This window comes from Strix uralensis, chromosome Z (genome assembly GCF_047716275.1).
Source record: "Strix uralensis isolate ZFMK-TIS-50842 chromosome Z, bStrUra1, whole genome shotgun sequence".
NCBI classification, from domain to species: domain Eukaryota; kingdom Metazoa; phylum Chordata; class Aves; order Strigiformes; family Strigidae; genus Strix; species Strix uralensis.
The window spans coordinates 14,176,710-14,200,152 of NC_134012.1; the positions used below are offsets into that span (position 1 = coordinate 14,176,710).

Consider the following 23,443-nt stretch of genomic DNA (forward strand, 5'->3'; position numbering starts at 1 on the left):
CCTTGCGTCGGACACAGGCCTCTGGTTCAGGCCTAGCCGTCCCCCCCCACCCCGCCCTCAGGCAAACTGCCTTCCCACCCGGCGCCTGCCACGGCCGCCCGCCTGGCGGCCGAGCACCGAACCGCCGATATAGAAGAACAGGCCCCGGATTGGCCGGAAGCGCGTGGGTTGCCTGGGGGCCCCGCCCTGACAGGCAGAAGCAATCGTCGGCCGCGCTGCTGAGGGGCGCGCGCGGGACATTTGAATGCGCAGCGATGGAGCCGCTACAGCGGGAGCCGGCCGGGGCCGAGACTGAGACTGAGACTGAGACTGAGGCCGGGGCCGGGGCCGGGGCCGGGTCGAAGGTGAAGGTGGACGTCCTTAAACTGCTCCGGTCAGTGCTGGGGGGCCCGGGGAGCCGCTGGGGTTGTGGCGACTCTGAGCAGGCCGGGGTGAGCGTGAGGGGCGGTGGCTGCGGCGGGTCCCCCTCAGCGCCTGCTCTCCGGGGCTGCGGCGGGTCCCCCTCAGCGCCTGCTCTCTGGGGCTGCGGCGTCTGACCGTTGTCGCTTTGCTTCTGCTCCAGCCTGAGGGACCAGATGAAGCAGCAGCTTATGGAGTACGACACTGCAGTTCATGCCAGTAAGCTTATCCCTATCCTAACTCCCTCCAACAACCCCCTGTGCTGCTTCTTAATGTGATGTTACAGTAATAATGTGATATGGCTAATGTATTCATTTTGAAAAATTATCTATCAAAAATGCTCATTATAAAGATGAAATGTTTTTCTTGGCTGAGCATTTTACTGCATTTCTTTGACAGCTCTTGGACACCTGTTTGAATGCTTACAAAACTGCCATGTGATTATTGCCCACTGCCCTTTCTCTTCTTGGGTTTTCACTTTAGACTCCTCTGACACGTGATGACGGTTTTCAGGAATCTGTTTACCGGGGTTGAAGTCTTACTAAAAGTCTGCCAAACTGTTTGGCAGCAATACTGCTTTAAGGTGTTTCTTGTTCCCATTGTATTTCTGTTACTTAAGTCTTCTTCCACTGAACAAACCAGCTCTATATATAGAGCAATGTTTTGAGCTAGCTCTGGCATGTCTAAAATGTGCTTATTGGAAGTATTTTAAGGCCTAATTATTTCTCTGATACAGCTGATTGATAGTGTAGCTTTACTAACAGGGGAAGGGTTGATAAGGTGTGGAGATAGGACTAAAACTACCTTGTTAGTATAGCCATCAAACTGCTTGTCCTTTATGCTCTGTAGATTGTATTTAAAAGTCTCTGGTGTGCTTTTTTTAGTGACATTCTTTCTTTGCAGATGAAGAAAGTTACCCTGGTCATGTCAAAGAAAAGTTTATCATGAGGTATGTCGTTGGATAACTTCAAACCTTTGATGTATTTTAAAATAAAGAGGAGAAGGGTTAAGAACTGAACTTAGAGGTTCTTTTCTAGTTACTCCATAATAAATCTCTGGATTAACGACCAGTACTTTGTAGAAGTCTGGTGAAAATAAAGGAAATGAAGAGAAAATATGGGGAAGAAATTTTATATTTGATGTGGCTTCTAAATTTGCAACCCTTCTTGTGATGGCTAGAATTCACTAATACAGTTCCATGTGCTAAAAATACTCCTGGCTTTAATAATTTGAGATTTACAGGAAAAAGTCTTACTTTAGACATGTAGAGAGCAAGTTAAAAATGTGACATTGCTGTTAAATTTTTTGTTATCTTCACACTGGGATTGGGGTTATTTTTGTGTGTGTGTGTTTTTTTTTCTTCAGAGGCAGAGAAGTTTTGCAAAGAGATATGGAGGAAGCAAAAATCTCTTTTGAGAATAAGACGTTAGCCTTGCAAAGGTAGAATTTTCTTTCCATTTATTTGGAGGTTTTCTTCTTGTTTATGTATGCACATATACATGCACATATACATAATTCTGATTAAAATAGGATTTCAAAGTGATATGGTGTGTGTTGCAAACATGAGAGATTTTAGTACCACTGAACCAGTTGGAATGCAAATGGAGATACCATAGAGAACAACAAAAAAAAAAATTTACAAGTTGAAACAGTAAACCCAAAGGTTCCTGCAAAATTGAGAAAGCCTGACTGTAAAAATCAGTAAGCATATTTCTTGGCAGTATTTTAAAAATACATACAAAAATATGGAAGTTGATAGGTGTTATACATCTCTTCTGTTACATGGCTGTTCGTTTGAATTCCCACCTTTGCCCAGCTTTCCTTCTGCCGACTGTGGGACTAACGGTGTCCAAGTATGTTTCGCAAGAGAGAAAGGACTTGTCACCCTCACAAATAATCATTGATATGCCTTTCTTGTCCTACGAGTTAAGCCCCATTATTTAAGAAGTGTGATGTTTAAAAGGTACTCAGTACTTTATATATGTAATTCCAATGTGAAAATGGACATAAATGGAACCTTGGAAATATCTCTTCCATTACTTATCTAAATCTACTTCTCTCAGTTTCTTATCAGTTCTCATTAATGTTTCTTCCCTACACTACACAGGAGCCAACTTGTGATTGCCCTGAGAAACAGAATGAAACAAAATGATAATGACTCACGGTAAGGTGTACTTGAGGAAAGGATGACTAGAAAGAAATGGACTTTACACCATTTAATGTGACACATTTCTACATTACTTCATTGTACCTTTTTTAAAAGCAAGCTTCCTTCTAGTTTTGACTGAATGAGATACCATCCACCTTCTGGCTAGAATCAGCATGATCAGACCTTTTAAATCCAGGGTGGATTTACATTTGGGCTCTGAATTAACCAACCTTTGATTACAGAGATCATTATTTTTGATTCACTAGTGAAAACTGTTTCTAGTTAAGAGGTTTTTTTCTTTAATGCATAAGTTACCTATATTTATAATAGCTGAGTGTGTTAAGGCTTTTAACAGAGTCTTGCCTCTGCTTTGCTGCCTTCATTAGTCAGCTGTATAAGAGCTTTAAAAAAGAACTGAAAGTTTCAAACATGTTTAAAATTAGCTTTTAATTTCCTGCCCAATATTAATGGGTGCATACATATGAAGTGTAATATGAGAAATTTAATTTCTGTCAGAAACACAGCTGAAAACATTGCATCTCCATGTCTTCCTGACACACACCAGAATTCAGAAGCTTCGATTTCTAGGCATTTTCAGGTGGTTAGGCTTCCTTGATACCTTCCAAACTCTGTGATTTGAAATGTTAGACAGACTTAACTGAAACATTAGGGAAACTGAAAGGGAAATAAGGAGACTGGCCCCTATAACAGTACCTGATACAATAACTGTAAAAAAGAAAGGATGTGGTTTGAAAAGAAAAAAAAAAAAAGTAAGTATGCTTTATTTTGGTGTTAGGGGAAATGGGGATTTTTTTGATTAATCCAAATAACCTTAATTCAGAATTTACGTTGTTGACTCATATTAATGGTCTCAAGGTATGCAACTGTGTTTCTTTCCTTAGACTGATCATGGAAACTGTGAAACACATAGTAATGCTCAGCAGGGCAATAATTGAATATCAGCAGGTAAGTGGCAGTTGTAGCTTCCGTTGCAGTTGTGTTTACCAACCTCAACATGGGCAGGAGCGCAATTTGAAAGTAACAGGATTGCACAAGTCATATGAAGTTAAATATGTGGCCCAAAGGGTGCGGTTTCTACTGATGTTAAAATTACTGACATGATTACTTAAAGCAAGTATATAAGAAAGTCTGCTTCTAGAGCTGCCCTTAACTGCTTTTGTGGATTGAATTAGCATCATCTAGAATTTTTTGGAGCCAAGAATCTTGGAAATACTTTTTTTCTTTCAGCAAGCACGTGAGAAGGAACAGAAATTGATTGACATTAAAAGGAAAAGGCTCTGTAAGTGTGTTAGCTCTATTGACTTTGTTTTATATTTGAATGTACAGTTCATATTTTAAAGTTCTTCTTGTAGCAATATTAATTTACATCTGAAGTAACTGTGAAACTCTCAACACAATTATAAAACTTCTGAAAAGAGTAGGAATTACTGGAAAAACGAGCTGTTGTGTTGTCTACTTGAGCATCAGACTGACACATTATAATGACAGATGCAAGAAGATACTCAAAGAGAATGTGGTGGTGCTTTATTATTTAGTGTAAGCTCCCCAGAAAAGTACACATCATTTAGTAATCTAAATCTGTCCTACAACATCTAAAGGATTTTTTTTGTCAGACTGAACCTTTATTAAATGTTTACAGAATAGGGGAGGGGATTTACCTACAAACAACTCTCGTAATAGTATATATATTCGTATTCAGTAGGCTTATCAGAGTGGGTCAAATTTAGATGTGAAGTCAATGTTCAGAACTTAATAAGGTAAATATGGTTTTTTGAATGCTCCTACTGTCCTATGACCAGGTTAGCCAACATGTTTTAACAACTCTTGTTTGTTTTATGCATAGAAAGTTGCGTATATGTTGACAGTAATGAACAAACACGATAAAATATCTGTCTTCATAGGAAAAATTAGCATCCCTACTATCTTTGGAAATAAGGGAAGGAGTGCTGTGTCAGCATTCTTTCAATGTATAAAATGTTTTTATTCAGTCTAGTTTTTAGCCTGGTTTCCCATAAAAAACTAGTAATATTCACAGGTGTTGTCTATATGTCTCTTGTATGACTTTGGAATTTCATTTTGATCAAATTTGAAAAGGGGAAAGGGTCTTAAACACCTGGCTATAAAAGTTGTGACAGCTGAAGACAGGGTGTAGGACAGATGTTCATATTATGGTCCATGTCTGATGGAAATGCAGACAGCATACAAAGTCCTTCATTTGCTAACAGCCAGGGAATCAGTCGATATACTTTGATACCAGGTAGCCACAGCACATGTTGCCTCTTGTGTAAAAGTAGTATCTTGAGGTATATTGGAGGGAAGGGATGGAGCAGGAAGTTAGGGTTATTGTAGTGGAAGATATCTGTGAGATTGCAGTGGAAAATATCTGAGGAAAAAAGCATATCTTTAGTTCTACTGCTCACCTAACTACTTAACATTTTGTTTTCCTAATAATGGAACAGCACTAAAAAAAGCTGCACAGAAACTACTGCAAATAGATACTGTGGTGAAAAAACAAAAGGAGGCACAAGCAAGTATGCAAGTGAGCAAACTGCTGAAGAAGATGCATGATAACTTACAAAAAGAAAGAGAGATGACTACAGTCATTCAACATGTCTTCCAGGTAATGTGTTGTAGCTTTTAGAAGCAAGTTTGCAGATTTGCATTACAGTCAAAATAACATGGTGTATGGTAAATGTAACTTCAAACAAAACTGTGTTTTCTAAAAACTTTTAAGTAATGATGGTAATGGAAAAACTACTGTATGGAAGGAAAACTTTATATGCTTTAAAGGCTAAAAGCATGAAATTGCCACAAACTTCTTTGGAATAATTATTTATGGAGTTTAGAGACAGTATATGGAGTTTAGAGACAGTCTATCAATCAATCTTTATTCTTTTGTTCCCTTAAAGGTACAAAAATAATGGTTTTTTTTTGAGAATGTCTGTCACAGCAGTGGCTGTATTTCCTTACACTGAGAGTCAGTCCTCCCCCCCTCCCCCCCCCCCCAGTCACTTCCCCCATCTCATAGTTAGGAAAAATAAGTAGGTCTTAATCCCATGATACCAGTGAGCCAGGCTGCTGCTCCTCAATCTGTCCCATCTGGCCATGCATGCTTCTCTGTGTCGCCCACTGCAGCCTTGTGAAAGCCTTGGCCTGCAGCTGCAGCCAGTCTCCAAATACTTTCAGCAGTGTAGCCTTCAACCTTTTGGTTACCCACGTATCAGATCCTGCAGTCTGTTATTCTACCTCTCACTGTGTGACTTGGCTTCCTTCGCCTGGCCCCACAGATCCGTGACAAGTACAAAGATGGGAGGCATAGTGAATGGTAAACTGTGATTGCAGTGCTCTTGAGTTTATCTGCACACAGGTTATGAAATCCCAGCTAAGCGCACACAAAGTTTATTTAAAAAACTTAGACTTGGGAAAAGAGAGAACATATTGGCAGGCTTCAGGTAGAAGACGATATAACCATGCTATGAATCTGGATGATCAGAAGAATTTCAAGAACAGAAAGAGTGCCACGTGTTTTTTGAATTGCATGCTATGTCTACTACTAGTTTGCATTGATAACAATGTTACATTTCAAATTGAGAATGAGAAATTAAATATTTTAGTGGGTTTTATATTAGATTCCTAGAATTATCTCCTGGTTTTGTATTCATGAAATCTTCTGAGCCATAAGTAGAACAAATCTTTGGTCAAATTTAATAATTCCCATTTTCAATCCAGAATGGCAGGGTGAGAACATTAACTGTGTTATCTTGTGTTTGAGGAAAACTTTTTATGTTAAAAAAAAAAAAGCTCTAAATTCCTATGTTTAAAACAGGGATGGTGTGCAAGCACATTTCAAATTCAAATCACCTGTGTGTGGACAACAGAATCTAAACCAATAAATATTTCTTCTTTTTCCCCCCATCCTGCCTACTTCAAACACTGCTGTCCATTTCAAGGGTTTCCAAATTAAAAATTAAAAACAAGACAGCTTTTGAGAGATAAGGAATAATCCTTTTTAAAGGCTTTTTTAAACTGGTAATCTTTCTTTCTTATAGAATATGATAATTGGAAGCAGAATTAACTGGGCAGAAGATCCATCTTTAAAGGCAATTGTTCTACAGCTTGAGAAAAATGTCCACGTTCTGTGAGTCAGGATAAATGGTGTTCAATCTTGTAGCCTATGTGCTCAATGTATTAACCTTGATAGATTAATATACATCAGGAAAGCACACTTTAAGATTTTGAAAATTTAATCTTTCTGAAAGTTGTTCTCTCTAGAGACTCAGAACATGGCCATGCAACTCTCTGAAGTGAAACTTAATTCCTGGTACACAACAAATGTTTGAACAGGTAGCATAGCTCATGAAACTTGGCTGGAGCCACTTCATAGCTGTCCTGTCCCAAGCGCTCATTTCCCTCTGAAAGGCAGCAGTAACACAAGAAAGAAGAATGATCTATATATTTCAAGCTTTTATGTAAAAGCAGGCTTAAAACAAGGCTCTGCCATTTCTGTCCTCTTCACCTGGGCATCAGCATGCTGGAGAGCTCAGACAGGATGCAGAAGCCTGCGCTGCCTTTGTGGAAAGCCCAAACTGGAAAACCTAAAGTCAGTCTGTGGGGTTTTTCAGCTGTTCTTTAGTTAAAGCATTATGTACAATTTTAAACACCAAAAAGTTTATACTTTCAGTTTTAACAGTGCTATGTGACTGTGCTACATGCAGGTTAGTTAAACAGTGTCCAGCAGTAGATGCAACCTATAGATCCTGTCCCACGTAGCAGAATATGACAACCCTAGGGAAAATGCATTTAAAATGGAAGAGGTGACTTCATGCCATCAACTATGCCATCTGAAATATATTTGTTACTGACAGTTGCGGTTTTGCTTTACGTTTTAAGAAAATTAATAAAATCAGCGTGTAATATTTTTAAGTGTTGTCAATTTTAATCAGCTTTTTTAAGTCGAATAATAATAAAACGCAGACTTACTCGAAGCGGATTTTTTTGGTTTGTGGGTTTTTTTTTACTCGTAATGCGCTACCCCTCCGTTTTGCTGCGTTTCTGTTTGGCTCAGCCCTACCGCCCGGCCACGCCCACCGCAGCGGGTGGGCGGTGCCACGCCTACTGTGGGCGTGGCCCGGCGCTGCCCCTCAGGCGCGGGCGGAGGGGCGCGGCGCCGCGGCGGCGTGAGGTCACCATGGGCAGTAAGATGGCGGCCGCCACTAGGGTCGTTCAGGTAAGGGCGCTCGGCAGGCGGCCCGGGGCGGGGGGCGCGGCTGGGGCCGGGAGCCCCGCTCGGGAGACGGGCCTCGCCTGGCGTGCGGCCGCCAGGGCCTGAGGCGGCCGGGGCCTGAGGCGCCGGCGGGGAGGCCGGTGTCCTTGGCGTGGGGAAAGGCGTGGGGCGGGGCCCGCCCGGTGTTGCCGGTCATTTGATGGCGGTGCCTGGTTCTCGGGTACCAAAGGGTGCTACAGGGCGGCCCGCACCCTTCTGTGCGTTGTTCAAGAGAGGGGGAGGGCGCTAGCCATCATCTCCTTTCTAAGCCATCCCTCTTCAAGGTGAAGGTGATCTTTTTCAAAAGTCGCGTTTCAGACATAAGCTGTGTGACTTCGACTACCAAGCTTTATAGGGTTTTTTGATGGACCTCGTCAGTCTCACCCAGCCAGCAGGACAGATATGTACAGGCAGAGCACAGCTAGTAATTCCATGTGCAGAAACGTTATAATTGCATTTATGTGACTGCGGTAGCTGTTTCTGCAGGCACACACACTGATTGCTGTGAGAAAGGCAAGAGAAGAGTTTTTCATGTTCAGGACGTTAAGGTTGAGGGGTGCCTTTAAAGCTGAAATTTCTCTGTGGGTGGACATAGAATGTTAGTAAGTTTATCAGAGTGGTGGTGCAGAAAGCAGCGGTATAGAAGTGATTGTTTAATAAGTTGTATGTTCCACAGGCAATGTGTGTTTAGAAATGTATTTTACTCTCCCTGTCTCTCCTACTGTCTTGCCTTGTTCTAGGTAGTCAAGCCACATACTCCATTAATTAAGTTCCCAGACAGAAAAAGTGGTCCCAAACCTAAAAGTAAGTTCTTTAATCTCTAGATACAACTTGCGCCGCCTTTCTTTGCATTGTTTTTTATAAGAACCAGCACACAATTTTTGTGCTTCAGCTACACAACTCAGCTGATTTTGAGCAGGGTTTCTGAAACACAGTTGTTCTAGTTTGAAGGCAAGGCTTTGACTCTTCCTTTTCAGACTCTGTATAGCTGTGGGAATACACATGATGTAGGCATGTCTTTATTTCTTGGTCAAAGGAGATTCACAAAGATTTCTAGCATTGTTTTTCTATTTATATATGTCTCATTTTTCCGTATACTAGTATTTGCCTGAAATGATTGTGCCCAAGTCAGTTTGAAGCAGCTTTAAGTATTTCATGATATTTGTAGAAATGATGTTGCATTTTCATCTTTTCTTAGTTGGAGTGTGAGATGTCTGTGGTATTTAAAACCCTGATTACAGCAGGGAGAGCCATCCCACTGTACATTTTTAAATGTGTTTCCTTGTGCTACTAATTAATGCTGAGAAAAAAATCATTTTCATTGCAATCTTTGACATTGATTTTTATACGTACAGCTATGTTGATATTATAGGATTCCCAATACTGTTGCCTTTAGACATTAAATTTATGAGTGATGTGTTTTAATATTCTTTTTGAGTCAACAAAGCATTTGAAACTAAAGTAGATGTCTAAAGAAGCTGTTATATTATTCATTTAGAAATGATACTGTACCACATTATTTGCCACAGCATTATCACGTTTGTGATTTATAGCTTTAGTTTATCCATTACAAAGCATCTACAGTGCACATTGGTGCCACTTCTGACTTACCTGTAAACTCTTCAGGAACTATTTTCTGCAACAACTTTCTGTCAGAATTTTGTGTGTTGTGCACAGTTCAGCCAAATGCCAAATGTTCTAATGCCTCTAATGCCAGAGAACTGCTTTCTCAGAGGTTTGAAAATGTGTTACCTCTTGTTTATCTCTGCATCAGAAGATTTTTGTGACTGTATCTTTTAAGTATTAAGTATGTTAGACTTTTCTACCTTAATCAAATTATGTCATATCATCAGTAAATTGCAATTTACCTTGTCTTGCTTGAACGGTGTAGCAATAACTGTGTTCAGTGTACTAGACTATTGCTTCTATGTGGCCAAACAGCTCTGCAGATCAGGACTAAACTTTCAGGGACATGGGTGCTTGAAAGGCCAGCCAGATTCTTTTACTACATTACTACTGCAACAGGATGGTTTCAAATGGGGGAGGGAAAAATGTAGTAGTGACTGTATCTGAGCTAAAGCAACAGCAGTATTAAGTCTGGTACTTTTGAGTCTTGACTTCTGATGATTTTATTTGGCTAATGCATCTACTCCCAACTACACTTGAGACTGAAATGTAAAATAGAGGAAAATCCTTGGCAAGTGTCTAGACATTTTTGTGGTGTATGAAACAAACTTGGAGAAACCATTTCTTGTTTTTTCATTTATAAGGTGTGTTATTTCTTGAAATAAAAATATTTTGCCTCCTGTTCAGAATATGTTCCGTCTGATGGGCTCTCTTCCGTCTTGCTCTGTTTGGGACCTTCTGTTGTTCCTGAACCACCTCATCAACTTGGGACTTTCAAATACAGTCTTCTGACCGGCAGTTTCTGAATATGCCTGTCAATGGTGGCTTGCTTTGTTGTTTTTTTTTTTTTTTACCAATGGTGGTTTGATCACATTGCTGCAGGTGTTTGATGTCCCAGTCTTTCTCTCAGATTCACTATGGCTAAAACTGGCTCCTCTCCTTTGTCCTCAGTGGTCTTATTGGAGTGTCGTGACTAGAGCCCAGAGGGCAACTGAGCACCATGCAGCTGCTCACTCACCCCCTCCCCCTCTGGAATGGGAAGGAGAAAGTAAAACAAAAGGCTCTGGGCATTGAGAGGACAGGGAGGGATGCCTCAGCCACTATGGTCACAGGCAAAAGACAGGTTCCTTAGGAGAAGAAAAAAAAAAACCAACTTCAATTTAATTCAAACACTAACAATAACACCACTCAACAGACAGAGTGGGACAGTGAGAAACTTTACCACATCTTAAAAACACCCACCCCCGCCCCTCCCTTCTTCCTGGGCTCAGTTTTACTTCCAAATTCTCCACCTCCTTACCCCCAGTGACACAGGGAATGGTGTTACAGTCAGTCTGCCTCTCCTTCTTCCTCAGGGGGAGGACTCCTCGCATTCTTCCCCTGCTCCAGCATGGTGTTCCTCTCACAGGAGACAGTCCTCCATGAACTTTCTCTGACATGAGTCCTTCCCATGGGATGCAGCTCTTCATGAACTGCTCCAGCGTGGGTCACCCTCACGTGTTGCAGTCCTCCCAGCGCCAACTACAACAGCGCGGGCTTTCCACAGACTCCCAGCCTTTGGGTGCAGCCACCTGCTCTGGCGTGGGGTCCTCCCCGGGCTGCAGGTGGGCATCTGCTCCACCAGTGACCTCCATGGGCTGCAGGGCACAGCCTGCCCTCTCACCACGGGCTGCAGGGGGGTCTCTCCTCTGGCGAACCTCTCCCCGCCCCGCTTTCTCCTCTCTTCCACTGACCTCAGTGTTTGCATAGGTATCTCCTTCACAACTCCCATGCTTCCTCCTGGGTGCCCCTTCTTAAATACATTATCACAGAGACATGGCCACCATCACTAATTGGCTCAGCCTTGGCGCAGAGGTGGGTCTGACTTGGAGCCGGGGGAGCTTTGAGAAGCATCCTCTTCCTTTCTTCCACTGACTTTGATGTTTGCCTAATCAGGTGCCCCCCTCACAACTACCACACCTCCTCCCAGATTCCCCTTTTGATACTTTATCACAGAGGAGCAGCCACCATTGCTAATTGGCTCAGCCTTGGCCAGAGGCGGGTCTGGGAGGCAGGGGAGCTTTGGGAAACTTCTCACAGGGGCCACCCTTGTAGCCCCCTCCCCTGCTTTCAAAAACCCCAGCACACACATAAACCATCACAGGAGGCAGGAGGGAGAGAGGCAGGCAACGCAGTGCTATTTTAACTCCTTGCATTCTTTGACTCATCCAGTCTTGATGCTGCCTATTTTAATTATATAGTCCCTCTGTCCCAGCTGTTTAGATGTTGCATTTGTCTTGCTCATTTTTCAGGAGCACTGAGCAGGATTTCCTGTGGAAGCATTCTGCTTTATTAGGTGTTTTAACCTTATACAGAGAGGTTTGAGTTCTTATGAAGGAAACATACTGCTGTGAGACTCCATCCTGCCTGGTGGGGATAATTGCATACTTTCACTGTGAGATCAGCTATGGTGGGACAGATCTAAGGTTCCCAATGCTGACTTTGACAACACTGCCCTTTTGCCATCTCTTCTCCTATCCTCAAACTCAAGGCAACTTCTGTAATGGGAATTCCTTAAGCCTTCCCGCCGGCCCTCATCTGTAAAATACTTCATGCACTCCATGGTCTCTGCATTTCATTAATGTTGCCCAATATTTGGTGGTCATTCTGGACATCACTAACAAAATTTGATATTATGCCATTTTGTAGTATTAAAAATGGGTACAACATTGCATTGCTTGTTGTGGTATGTCTTAGTTGTGAGTTTTATCTTTCTCCTAAGCCTTACCTCTTTTTTCACTTGTCTGTCTTTACAGTCAACAGTGAACAAAAAACATCATCTCAGTGGATCTTAGAGATTTATCTTAGTTATCTTTCTACATAATTTCTTCCACACACACATTTATGATACTTTATGCTTTTTAAGTACAGCTTCCCAGTGAAAAAGCCTTTGTTTATCCTAACAGAGATTTATCTGCTGATTTATCTTCTGTTTCCACATCAGTATTTCTGCCACTCAAACATTCTTTCTTTCATTATCAGAGTTTTCTCAGTATGCTCTTGGTATATTTAACAAAAATAAAACCATATGGTGAGTTGTACAGTATCTTAATTCTTTTAAGTATTTGTTATAATGAGGAATATTGTCAACAGCTGATAACTATTATTTGCTGCTTATTAATTAATTTTACAGTCTTGTTATATTTCTGTAAATGGTTTTGCAATCTGGGTTTCAGTACAGGAATCTCTACAAGCAAGTGTGCCATCTCTCCATGCTTCAAAAGCACAGGAGTCTGTAGGAGGCAGATCACCAGCCTTTCAAAATATTTCACCTCTTAGTAGAGTACAAGGTACACCAGACACTTCTGAATTAGCAAGAACCTTACCTCAGAAATACAGAAGGAGACTTATGTCAGATGAAGAGATTGAATACATTCAAGTAAGTTTCATTTAGTGGTGTGTATTGTCTGTATTTACCCGACATTTAACTTATTTCTACACCTTCTCCAGAGTTTCAAATAATGTATTATGTTGTAATTCTTGGTAAGGGTGTGCTCCCAGCTTTCATAGCTTTGATGCACAATACCTAAGCTACAAATTCTTAATACAGAAGGTACCCAACTCTCACTACTTAGTAGCTTGTGGTACTAAGATAGGGGCTTAAGATAGACATGCAGATAGCTAATGATGGTCATAGCCTACATTAATCACTGTCACTACCTGGTTTGTAGCAGCTGTTTAATGTGTAATTTGGATGTGCTGGACAGGAGCACAGGAGTCTGCTCTTAGGCCAGCGAAAGCTATTACCAGATAATTGAAGTCCAAAATATTTCTCAAGCTAGTTTTTATAAGTTACTTATTAGTAAGTTAACTCTTGCATTTCTAGTAGTGGAACATTTTATTAAACTTCATACAAATATTTTCTGCAATATTTACAAATATGGCATTGTACATGAAAGGGAAGAAAAACCTGCTTTTGTTCTGTAATTGTTCTCAGCTGTAAACACCAATGATTAAAAAGGGAAAATGCACAAAATTGGAAGAACTTGTGAGATGAGTGTGAGTTTGAAATGAAAATGCTTGCATGCTTTGTTAAATAAGGACATCTACAGTGTAATCATGTTAGTAGAGGAAATCAGTTTTCCTGCATGTATGTGGGTAGGGTATTATAGTTAGAAATAAACCGAGTTATTTACCATATTAATACACTTCTTGACCTGTAGCATAAATTTTCTAACGGTGAGGTAAGTTGTAAAATAATTTTGTTGGGAAAATAATGAATTTGAATACCTTTCTGATTTCTCATAAAGATTGTAATGGCTCACCTTGGGTTTGTTTTTACTTTGCACTTTGGAATTTGGTCAGTGAAAATAATTCTAAAACTTGTGTTCACTAGTGCTGCGTTTGTCAGACCTTTCTAAAGTGAGAAAGAGTCAAGTTTCTTCGGAGTGAGAGAAGTGGAAGCAGCTGTAATTGTAGGCTACGTGTCTTGATATTTTTGTATTTGCCGCTGAAAAAAAATGGAGCAGTTACTGGTAGATGCTGATATTTGACACTCCGTGTGTGCTCTTAGATAACAGTGCAGAAGATTTGATCTCCGTTTCCTGTTCTTTTAGTGAAATATATTTAACTGCCCACTTTTCTTTTGCAGCGTGGAGGTCCAGAATAAGTTTGGAAGATAGTTTGTTGGCCACTGTTGAAGAATGAAGCATTGTATTCACAATAAAGGTCTTTCCTTAATATTAAGAATTATTGTACACTAACAGCTTTAATAAAAATCCCTACGAAGGGTGAGAAGGTTAACACAACACACAATAATTTGTTGAGAAGGATTTTCTGTCGATGGCTAACTAGCAAGTGAATATATTTGATGTCCGCACCATTAAAATATTTTTTCTAATTAGCCATTTGCAAACTTGACAATCTAATGGAGTAATTTGATTTTTCTACTTCAAAAAAAAGGTTTGGCTGCCTCATCAGGAATGCTTTTACGGGCAGGAAAGGGACACTGAAGCATTCTCGGGGATTACCAAGCCTTTGTGACTGTTCGAAGCAGTTGTGTCGTTTTCCCCAAGTATCAGATCTGAGGTCGGGAGCAGAACAAAACCCGGTTCTTCTGGGTAATTTGTTAACTGTTTCAGAAGACAGCCCTTTGTGTCCAATTACAGTTAGAAGTCCCCAATCAGAAGGCTTTTTAATGAAATGGTAGCACGTGAGCCTTGGCCATTGGCTGTGCGGGCGGAGGGCCGGCGCCGCGGGGAGCCCCCGGCCGAAGGGCCCCGGGGCAGCTGCCCCTGGCGCCGAGCGCCCGTCGCGCCTCCGGGACGTCACGGGGCGTGGGGGCGGGGCCCGGGCGCAGGGGGCGGGGCCAGGGCCGCGGAGACTCCGGCGGTTGCGAGGGGCGGGGCAGGCGGAAGCGGCGCGGGGCGCGGCGCGGGCAGTGTTAAAGCCCCGTCGCCGGCCTTGTCGCTCCTTCGCCAGCCCCCGCCGTCCCCGCCGGCGATGGACGCGCGGGCGCGGGCCAGGCGCTATGAGAAGCTGGACTTCTTGGGAGAGGGGCAGGTGAGCGGCCGCTGGGGCGCGGCGGGGGGTGAGGGGAAGTAACCGTGCGTGTGGGGTGGGGGGTATGTGGGAGGTGGGATGGGGAAGAGGAGCGGGAGCGTCTCGGCGCGGGAGTCCCCGCTGTGAAGGGCCCTCAGGCGGCCCTGGTGAGGGCCCTCTTGTGGCTGACGGGGCCGCGGCGGGGGGAGCCCGCGGCCCTGGGGCTGCCTGCAGCCGGGCCTGGCCCCGTCTCGCCTTCCGCACGTGGCGGCGGGCCCCAGTGCGAGGCGGGGGGTGCCGCGGTGGTAGGGCGAGAGAGGCGGCGGCTGGGGGGGAGGTCGTCCCCCACCAGCGTGCTGACAGCAGGGTTTCATGGCTTCCTCCTGAGGGAGGGACCTGGCTCGGGCAGCTCTCCAGCCTGAGGATCCGGGCCCGGGGGCCGCCTTTGCCGCGGCAGCGTCCGAGCCCCTGAGAAGGCTGCGCTGGTACAGACAGGCCCTGCCGCTCGTCTGCCCCGGCAGTCACGGGAGCCGCTCTTTCTCCGCAGTTTGCCACTGTCTATAAAGCGAGGGATAAGAACACCAACCAAATCGTGGCTATTAAAAAGGTGAGTATCAAAATATTTTCCCATTGTATGATCAAGTGTCTGGTCGCTCTTGACCCGCCTAATAAGTTTTTTTGGCCGACTTAATAGGCGGATACGTATTTTTGTTTCTAGATCTAGTTAATCTGTCTTTAATGCCTTCCCCCCGCCCCAAGAAGAGAGACTACCTTCAGTCTTACTACGTTTCAGAGTTTCTGAAGGGTTACCTCGTCTGTAACTTGAAATTTTGATTATTTGTTAGATTTATTTTCAAACTCCAGACCTTATTAGTCCTTGACAGTGGCTTTTTTTTTTTAACCTTTCCTCCTGCTGTGCCCGATTTCCTTCAGTCTCCAGGAATCTTACTCCTGATTAAGTTTTTTAGAAGTGATGGTAATTTTTGGACAAAATTTGATAAAAGTGATCTTAGATCTACAACTTATCTGTTTGAATACAAATGTTGAATATGCCTATGTTGTCATAACGTGTTTCACTTCATACTATTTGAAGAGATTGCAGGAAGTTTTTGTATTAAAAATAAGTGATTAGCTGTGCTTTGTGAGGGATGAAAAATGCATGTTACATTGCTCTGGTTAGTTAAACAAGCCTACTTTCCTAGGCAAGTTGAACCATATCAATAGTAAGTAATTTTGTTTGATACACTAATCTCTTTTAGCATTGTAATACTTTTTTCATATGGTTACTACTAGTAGCAGGTGTTGTGAAAAGCATTCTTGTTTTTATCAGAATATTTTCTTTTATCATCTGGAAATATCAATGTCGTGATTCTGGACTTGAAAATTTCAGGGCAGTATGTGATTGAGATAGAAAGACTTTAAGCCAGCCCATACAGAGTATGCTAATTTTACTAGAATAATTCGAAGACAACTGTCAAGTACTTTGCCCTCATTTCTCCCTGAGGAGAAGCTGGTTAGTTGTGTAATAAAGCTTTGTGGCTACAAAGCATTTTATTCTGCCAGTGTGCATTATGTCTGTTTTCAGCGCCATCATGACTATTTTTAAGCTTTTATAAAAACTAATGCTGTAGAGGCAATTATTTTTTTTAAGAGGAAAAAAAAAAACTAACAACCCAAAACCAACTCGAGCTGGTAAAGTGCTTCATGGTACTGAAACACATTTTACTTTAGAAGAATAATACTAAAGAATGTATCCCCTAATGTTGGGGCAGGTGGCTTAACCTTATATAATACAAAACATTTCTTTTCAGATTAAACTTGGACATAGATCAGAAGCTAAAGATGGTGAGTTTTAAAACAAATTCATGCTGCAGAAGCTGTGTTTTGTTTGGTTTGTTTTTGTAAATTGGTACATAAACTTCCCACACCATAACTTGGCTGAGAAAAATGAGCTGAACTCTCAGTGTAAGGCTTAGTAGAGGATTGCCTCCCAAACTGCAGGGTCAGAAAAAAGCAGCAGAGATGTCTGCATGCATAGTCTGCATATATGTCTAAATACGAGTATATAACAGCTTAGCTTCTCAATTTAAGTGGAATACAAACATGGATGTAGTGTAGAATAATAACCTTTATGGCACTGAGTTTAGAATAGCTTTTTGTATTGATACATCTCTGCCTTAAATATTTAAAACAGGTGAGAGTATTTATCTCTGTTTTCAGATGTTTCTGTTGTTCTATTTTTGTGATTTATGCTGAGACAAAAGTTGATAAAAACAAGATCTTAAAACTCTTGTCTCTGTGTGGGTTTATGTTGAGAAATCAGTTTTAGAGCAGTGTTTTTTGATCATGTGCTCTGCCCAGCCATGTGCCTTCAGGTGTAGATATTGCAAGTAAAAACCCAATAATCTTGTTCTTCTCTTGCAGCCTGTGTGGTGCAGTAGAATTTTATGTGTGTGTAGGCTGCCATCCTTCAGAGATCCTGCATCAGGTTACCAGTTTTCTGGTGAAGAATCTTTGCTTTCCACTCTCCAATTCCTTTCTAAGGGAAGAACTTTTAAAGAGGCACTTGAGCACTCATCCCAGAATCTCACAGTTGAGCAGACTGCCAGAGAGTCATGATCCACCTGGCCTTCAGTGAACTAATGTCCTTTAAGGACAGTTATTACCTCTGGCCTATACAATGTCTAGCTATAGTACAAAGATGTTATTAAAAATAATGATCATGTCTGGTTTCCCAGTGTTATCTGATAACCTGGTGTACTTTTTTTTGAATCTAAAGCTTTGCCCAACCAAAAGAAACCACTGTCAACTTCATTCTGAAGTAGGTAATTAAAATAGACAAAGCAGGAGTGTGAAGTAATCCGTGTAGCTTTGCTCAAAACCTTGCTAGAGTCTTACTTGTTGAATCATACCCCAGGTATGGGAGAACACTGTTTTTCAGCTCATGTGCAGCTGAAACTTCATGCACAATGTACCACAGGAGCATTTGCTTGTCAGTCAGTTTTTGTAGAAGCCATTTTTGAAAGAGGAATTGTTACCCTGCAGGAGTCATGGTTTGATGCAGTGCAGTCAGTGTGACTGCTGAAGTGCAGTTTAACATCCCACCAACCCCCCCCGTTTTTTCCTCTATAAAATCTGGCTATTAAAGGAGTGAAGCAAGGTTGAGCAGGTTTAGGCCACTGTACCTTTTATACCACAGCATGAATATAGAAAAACATATGTGCCTTGCCTTATTGAATAATGCTATGACAAAAAGAAAAGAGATATATTCATGAGGTTTGTCCATGTGTCTCCCTCTGCAAGCGAGGCACAATGAAGAACTGATACTTGCAAGATGTAACTTTTCTTTAAAATAAAACCAAAGTTTACAATACCCTGAAAAAGGTGGCTTTTTTCTAGGCTTTTGCTAGGACTTTTCCATTTTGCCAGAAGGGAGACATGTTACTTCATAATCTAAATCCGTTTACTGTGGTGTAGAATTTATTTGCTATAGAAGAAAGTGTATGTCCACTTTTGTTCTGTAGAACTCTACTTATCTATGGCAGTGCGCTTGTTAGTTAAAAAATTGTTGAGTAGTGAGAAAGTAGTTTGTAGTAATAAATCATCAGTGAGTAACAGAATGAGAGGTTTCTTTGGAGCTTAATCCAAAATTTTTAATTTTGTTCTGTCATCTTTTTTTTCTGCTTTGTTTTCTTTTTTTTTTTTCAATGTAGGAATCAACAGAACAGCCCTCAGGGAGATAAAATTGTTACAGGAGCTAAGCCATCCCAATATTATTGGTGTAAGTAGAATGAATGCCACTTCTAGAATCAGTCCTCAAATACTTCTGGTACTGGTTCAAACTGAAATTTAGAGTTAATTGGGTCATGGAGATGCTACTTAATTTTATTTGAGCTATTTTTTCCAGCCCAAAATGGGCAATAAAACAATTGTTATGGCAAAAGACCTTTTTCAATAGCAAAGTAGTTTCCTATTGAAATCCTCTTACTTTTTAGCCTGGGGCTATGTGGATATTAATGGTGGGGAGAATTGTGGAAATTTAATTACCTGATTTTGCATCTCTGTGATAGACTTGCAAACGACTGCAGTGCTGAATTTACCTGATTGTTTGCTTCACATAGAACTGGTGACAGCCAAAACCAGACTTTTGTAAGCAATGGTAAAGTGGTATTCATGTTTTAGGTTTTAGTATTGATAGGTAAAACCTCTGTTGGAAGGAGTAAACCCCATATCTTTTCAGTTGCATTTAGATTGACTTCCAGCTACAGATACCCAGCTGCAGCTAAAGATATTTTAAAACTAGCTAATAGTGATAATTTGAGGGTCTGCCATAAATACCAGACCAAATATGAATTTTCCAGATATTTTATTTAACTTTTTCAGAGTGGAAATACGGTTCTCTTCTGGATTGTGAGCTTACTCTGAAAGTGGTTGCTTTAGCTATCAAAGTTAGAGAGTGTGCAGAGAAAGACAACTGAAATGGCAAAGGGATGGAGCATTTTCTTTATGAAAAAGTCTGGGATTCCTCACTCTGGAGAGGAAAAGGCTGGGAATGGGGAGGTCTGCAAAACTGAGGTGGTAGGTAAAGTGCATGCAGAACTGATACTTGCAAAACTAGAGGTAAGAGATGTGTTTAAAACATATTTGTGTTGGGAGGCAGGGCAGGTGGAAATTGTACTGCTTGACACAGTGTGTAGTGAATTTCTTGAATGTGTTGCCATGAGCCTTGTAGAAGCAGATAGCATCAGCAGTTCAGAAAGGAACTGGACATATTTATGGTCAGCAAGTCCATAAGCAGGTACTAAAGGCAGTAGACAAGGTTGTACCCATCTGAGTCCTGATAAAACTGTTGTGGATGTTGGAAGTGTAAGGGGCATGAATGACTAAAAGCGTCCAAGCTCGTAGACTCACCTGTGTATTATCTCCTGTTGCCATGGTTTCTGCAGAGTAAGAGCATGAGTGTGGTCACTGCCGTTAGGAACTATGCAGACAACCACCTTGCAGTTGGGTAATTCACATGGGCATCATACGGAGACTGTAAGGAATGAACCACACCTTCCTGGAAGGTGTGGAGAGCATACCTTGCTGATGTTGAGGGTAGAATACCAAGACAGATGATCTGTTGTTCTTACTCAGCATCATGCTTGTGTTATCTCAAATTAAAAACTGATTCTGTCATTATACAGCTTCATCCTAAGAAAGGGCTGTTTGGATATTATCCAAAGTGTTTTATTTATCCTAGAAAGCTTGCTACAAAGATGAATACATGCCTAAGAATATCTTTGAAAGGAAGTTAACAAGCCTAACACTTAGAATTTCTAAATACTGCATGCTTACAGAAAGCAGATACACAGAGCTGAATCCATGGGAAAACTTAGTCTTGTCTCAAGAAAGGGTGGGAGTTCTGTAGAACAGCAAAGTTTGGGGAGAGGACAAGGTGTGCATAGATTATCTGATGCAGCTAACATGGTAAAGTTATTTCTTTTTTTTTCCTAACTCCAGGAAGGAGGAACAATAGTGTAAAATGATATTACCGTACTTAATGGGAATTTTAGTGGGGGGGAGTCTGAGTTAAGAAACTAAACTGAGTAAGAATTTTTGTATTGCAAGTCAAAAAACAAACCAGTTCAGTAAGCTGGAAATCCATGTGCATTCTACAATGGTGTAGAATTTTAGAAAACTGGAAGTATTAAGAGTATGCTTCATCATAATGTATTTTGTTTTACAGCTTCTAGATGCATTTGGACACAAGTCCAATATTAGTTTGGTGTTTGATTTTATGGAAACGGATCTAGAGGTAAGATTTTTTTTTCTAGACCTTTATTTCAGTATTTTCAAATGGCTTTTGAAAATCCTACTTTAACAGGTTTACATTTGCTCATGTTAGAAATGTGACTTTCATTATGTTAGTTGATTAAGATCTTGTCTTAAAAGTAGTTTGAATAATTCGACAATTTTTGTGAGTTATCAGCAGATAATGCCTTTACTTTTAGATACTTGTCAGCATGATCTTCAAGAATCAGATTATGTTTAGTATGTTAGTTTTCTGGGACTGTCGTAGATCAGCATCTCAGATTGCAATTGATAAGCATAGTATCATCAGACATGTTCAAGTAAGAGTGATACTAAAGTACACCAAATGATGAGCTGGTACTAAAATCACACGCACCTGAACCACACTTTTAAATGTAACAGTTATAGGTACTTGCAAATCATCATCTTGCAGTTGTTTCATTCTCCCAAGACTTTTTCAGTTTGTCTTTGTGGAAGTCTTTGAGAGATTTTGCAAGTTTCTTTATTTTTCAAGACTGTCCTAGATGGCAAGTCATGTCAGATCTGTATATACACACATTATATCTTCTCTGGACTGAAACTAATGTAGTTGTTAAGCTAGCTCATTACACATACGCTGTTAAGATCTGGGGCTAGCATTTAAAATGTTAAAAGAAAACATTGACAGGCTTTCTGAAACCTAAATGAATGCGAGACTGAAAAAGTTAATTTAACTTCTATTTGCAAAAAACTTAATGAATAGACTTTCTAGAGGATTCGTTCTGTTTACTTAGTAGCTACAAGATTTGGAGCTGAAGAAGATACAGTGTACAAAGAGGAATGAAACACTGTTGTACTAGCTAATGCTGTGGTATGCAGAGCATTCAACTGTGTTGTGGTATCACACCGTCATTTGGGACTGCAGCCTGTTGTGATTGGTTGTGTGCTGCATGCATGTAATTTTGTGTAGCCTTAGCTATTTTGTAAGTCTTAAAACAACTTAAAGTTTAGGAAAGGCTATTACTGAACTGGACAGTAATATCAACAAGAAAGTTTTGGGGAGTAGTGTAAAAAATACTTTCAAACAGCGTGTTTACATAGAATTTTAATGTTAAAAATTAAAGAATGTAGAAAATGTAAGTGGATTTGTTAAAATGTAGTAAATTGGCCATACCTCCTGGTCTTCTTGGAAATAGAAGAGGAAACCATTGCATTTACAAAGATTAGATGCTTAGGTTGCACGTAGAAAGAAGGAATACGTGGGAACATAATTTCAAGTTTATTGATGCTTTTATCATTTTTATGTGTATGTCTTTGTCTTGTAAATTTGGGTATCAACCTGGAACTGAGGTAAAATAATAAGCTTGTGTTTCCCACCATTTTCTCATTTGCTAGTTATGCAAAATTCATGTAGCCTATCTGGACTCTCCATTTCTATTTCTGATCTCCAGAATAGACCTATTTTTCTGGGAAGAGGGTGAGAATGGTAGAGAATATGTGACTGCCAATTTGAGATTTGTCTTAAAGGGTGAAATAACTTTTGAGCAGAAAGCATGGAAGTAAGTTAATCTTGCATGGTAAACTTTACTATCAATCTAACACTTTACAGGTTATTATAAAGGATACTAGTATTGTATTGACACAATCTCACATCAAGGCATATATGCTGATGACACTTCAAGGATTAGAATATTTGCATCAGCACTGGATTCTACACAGGGTAAGCATGTACTAAATTGAAAGCCCTTATGCTGTAACAAAAGTCACATTTGATAGAATTTGAGTCTGAAGTCTGACAAAGATAGCCTTGAAGATCAGATGTTCTTACTCCATAAGCATTCATGCTAGCTGCTTTGGAGTACCAGAGGTGTTAAGAATACTGATGTGGTTATCTTTTAGATATAAACGTGTGTCTCAAGTTACCTGTGAGTTTGATTAGCACTGTGAACTGGGCCAGGCTGTGATGGATTTAACATTCTTCACAACAGCCTGTATGGTACCATGTTCCGGATTTGTGCCTAGATCAGTTCTGATAACACATCAGTGGCTATTGCTGAACAGTGCTTGGGCACTGTCAAGGCTTTCTTTTTTTCCCCACTCTACCCCTGCTCCAGCAAGTAGGCTGAGGGTGAGCAAGAAGTGGGGAGGGTATACAGTTGGGACGGCTGACCAAAGTTGGCCAGAGGGAAAATATTTTCCATCCTCCTGGAAAATATGGTAGAGCACATGGAAAATAAGGAGGTGATTGGTGACAGCCAACATGGTTTCACTAAGGGCAAATCATGACTGATGAATTTGGTGGCCTTCTACAGTGGGATTGCAGCGCTGGTGGATAAGGGAAGAGCAGCTGACATCATCTACTTGGACTTGTGCAAAGCATTTGACACTGTCCCACATGACATCCTGGTCTCTAAATTGTAGAGACTCGGATTTGACAGATGGACCACTCAGTGGATAAGGAACTGGCTGGATGGCCGCACCCAGAGTTGCAGTCAACGGCTCAATGTCTGAGTGGAGAGCAGTGGCAAGTGGTGTTCCTCAGGGGTTGGTGTTGGGACCGGGGCTGTTTAACATCTTTGTTGGAAACATGGACAGTGGGATCGAGTGCACCCTCAGCAAGTTTGCCAATGACACCAAGCTGTGTGGTGCGGTCGACATGCTGGAGGGAAGAGATGGCATCCAGAGGGACTTGG

General features: G+C 41.2%; 3 protein-coding genes across 15 annotated transcripts in view; all 3 read left to right on the forward strand.

Moving 5' to 3' along the window:
* The first annotated feature begins 254 nt into the window (after nt 1-254).
* On the forward strand, nt 255-7,559 carry CENPH (centromere protein H). The gene is made up of 9 exons (XM_074856883.1): nt 255-373; nt 563-618; nt 1,303-1,348; nt 1,765-1,839; nt 2,507-2,563; nt 3,451-3,514; nt 3,797-3,848; nt 5,029-5,189; nt 6,619-7,559. The coding sequence occupies exons 1-9, from the start codon at nt 255-257 to the stop codon at nt 6,709-6,711; spliced, it is 723 nt and encodes a 240-aa protein (XP_074712984.1). The 3' UTR covers nt 6,712-7,559.
* Nucleotides 7,560-7,692: 133 nt separating this feature from the next.
* On the forward strand, nt 7,693-14,360 carry KGD4 (alpha-ketoglutarate dehydrogenase subunit 4). The gene is made up of 4 exons (XM_074856406.1): nt 7,693-7,796; nt 8,573-8,636; nt 12,674-12,876; nt 14,089-14,360. Exons 1-4 carry the CDS (start codon nt 7,758-7,760, stop codon nt 14,104-14,106), a joined length of 324 nt encoding a protein of 107 aa, XP_074712507.1. The 5' UTR covers nt 7,693-7,757; the 3' UTR covers nt 14,107-14,360.
* Nucleotides 14,361-14,755: 395 nt separating this feature from the next.
* Nucleotides 14,756-23,443, forward strand: part of CDK7 (cyclin dependent kinase 7) — a 34,430-nt gene continuing 25,742 nt past the window's right edge. For 7 of the 13 annotated variants that reach the window (XR_012627067.1, XR_012627068.1, XR_012627069.1 and 4 more), the window contains exons 1-7: nt 14,756-14,999; nt 15,526-15,585; nt 16,790-16,823; nt 17,403-17,466; nt 18,692-18,759; nt 20,707-20,775; nt 22,360-22,470. Coding sequence is in view for 9 of the 13 variants with exons in the window: in XM_074855981.1 (XP_074712082.1) it covers nt 14,968-14,999; nt 15,526-15,585; nt 16,790-16,823; nt 17,403-17,466; nt 18,692-18,759; nt 20,707-20,775; nt 22,360-22,470 (438 nt within the window). In the remaining 4 variants the exon portion in view is untranslated. The remainder of the gene's footprint in view (nt 15,000-15,525; nt 15,586-16,789; nt 16,824-17,402; nt 17,467-18,691; nt 18,760-20,706; nt 20,776-22,359; nt 22,471-23,443) is intronic. The other 6 variants (XM_074855982.1, XM_074855983.1, XM_074855984.1 and 3 more) reach the window with 5 other exon arrangements.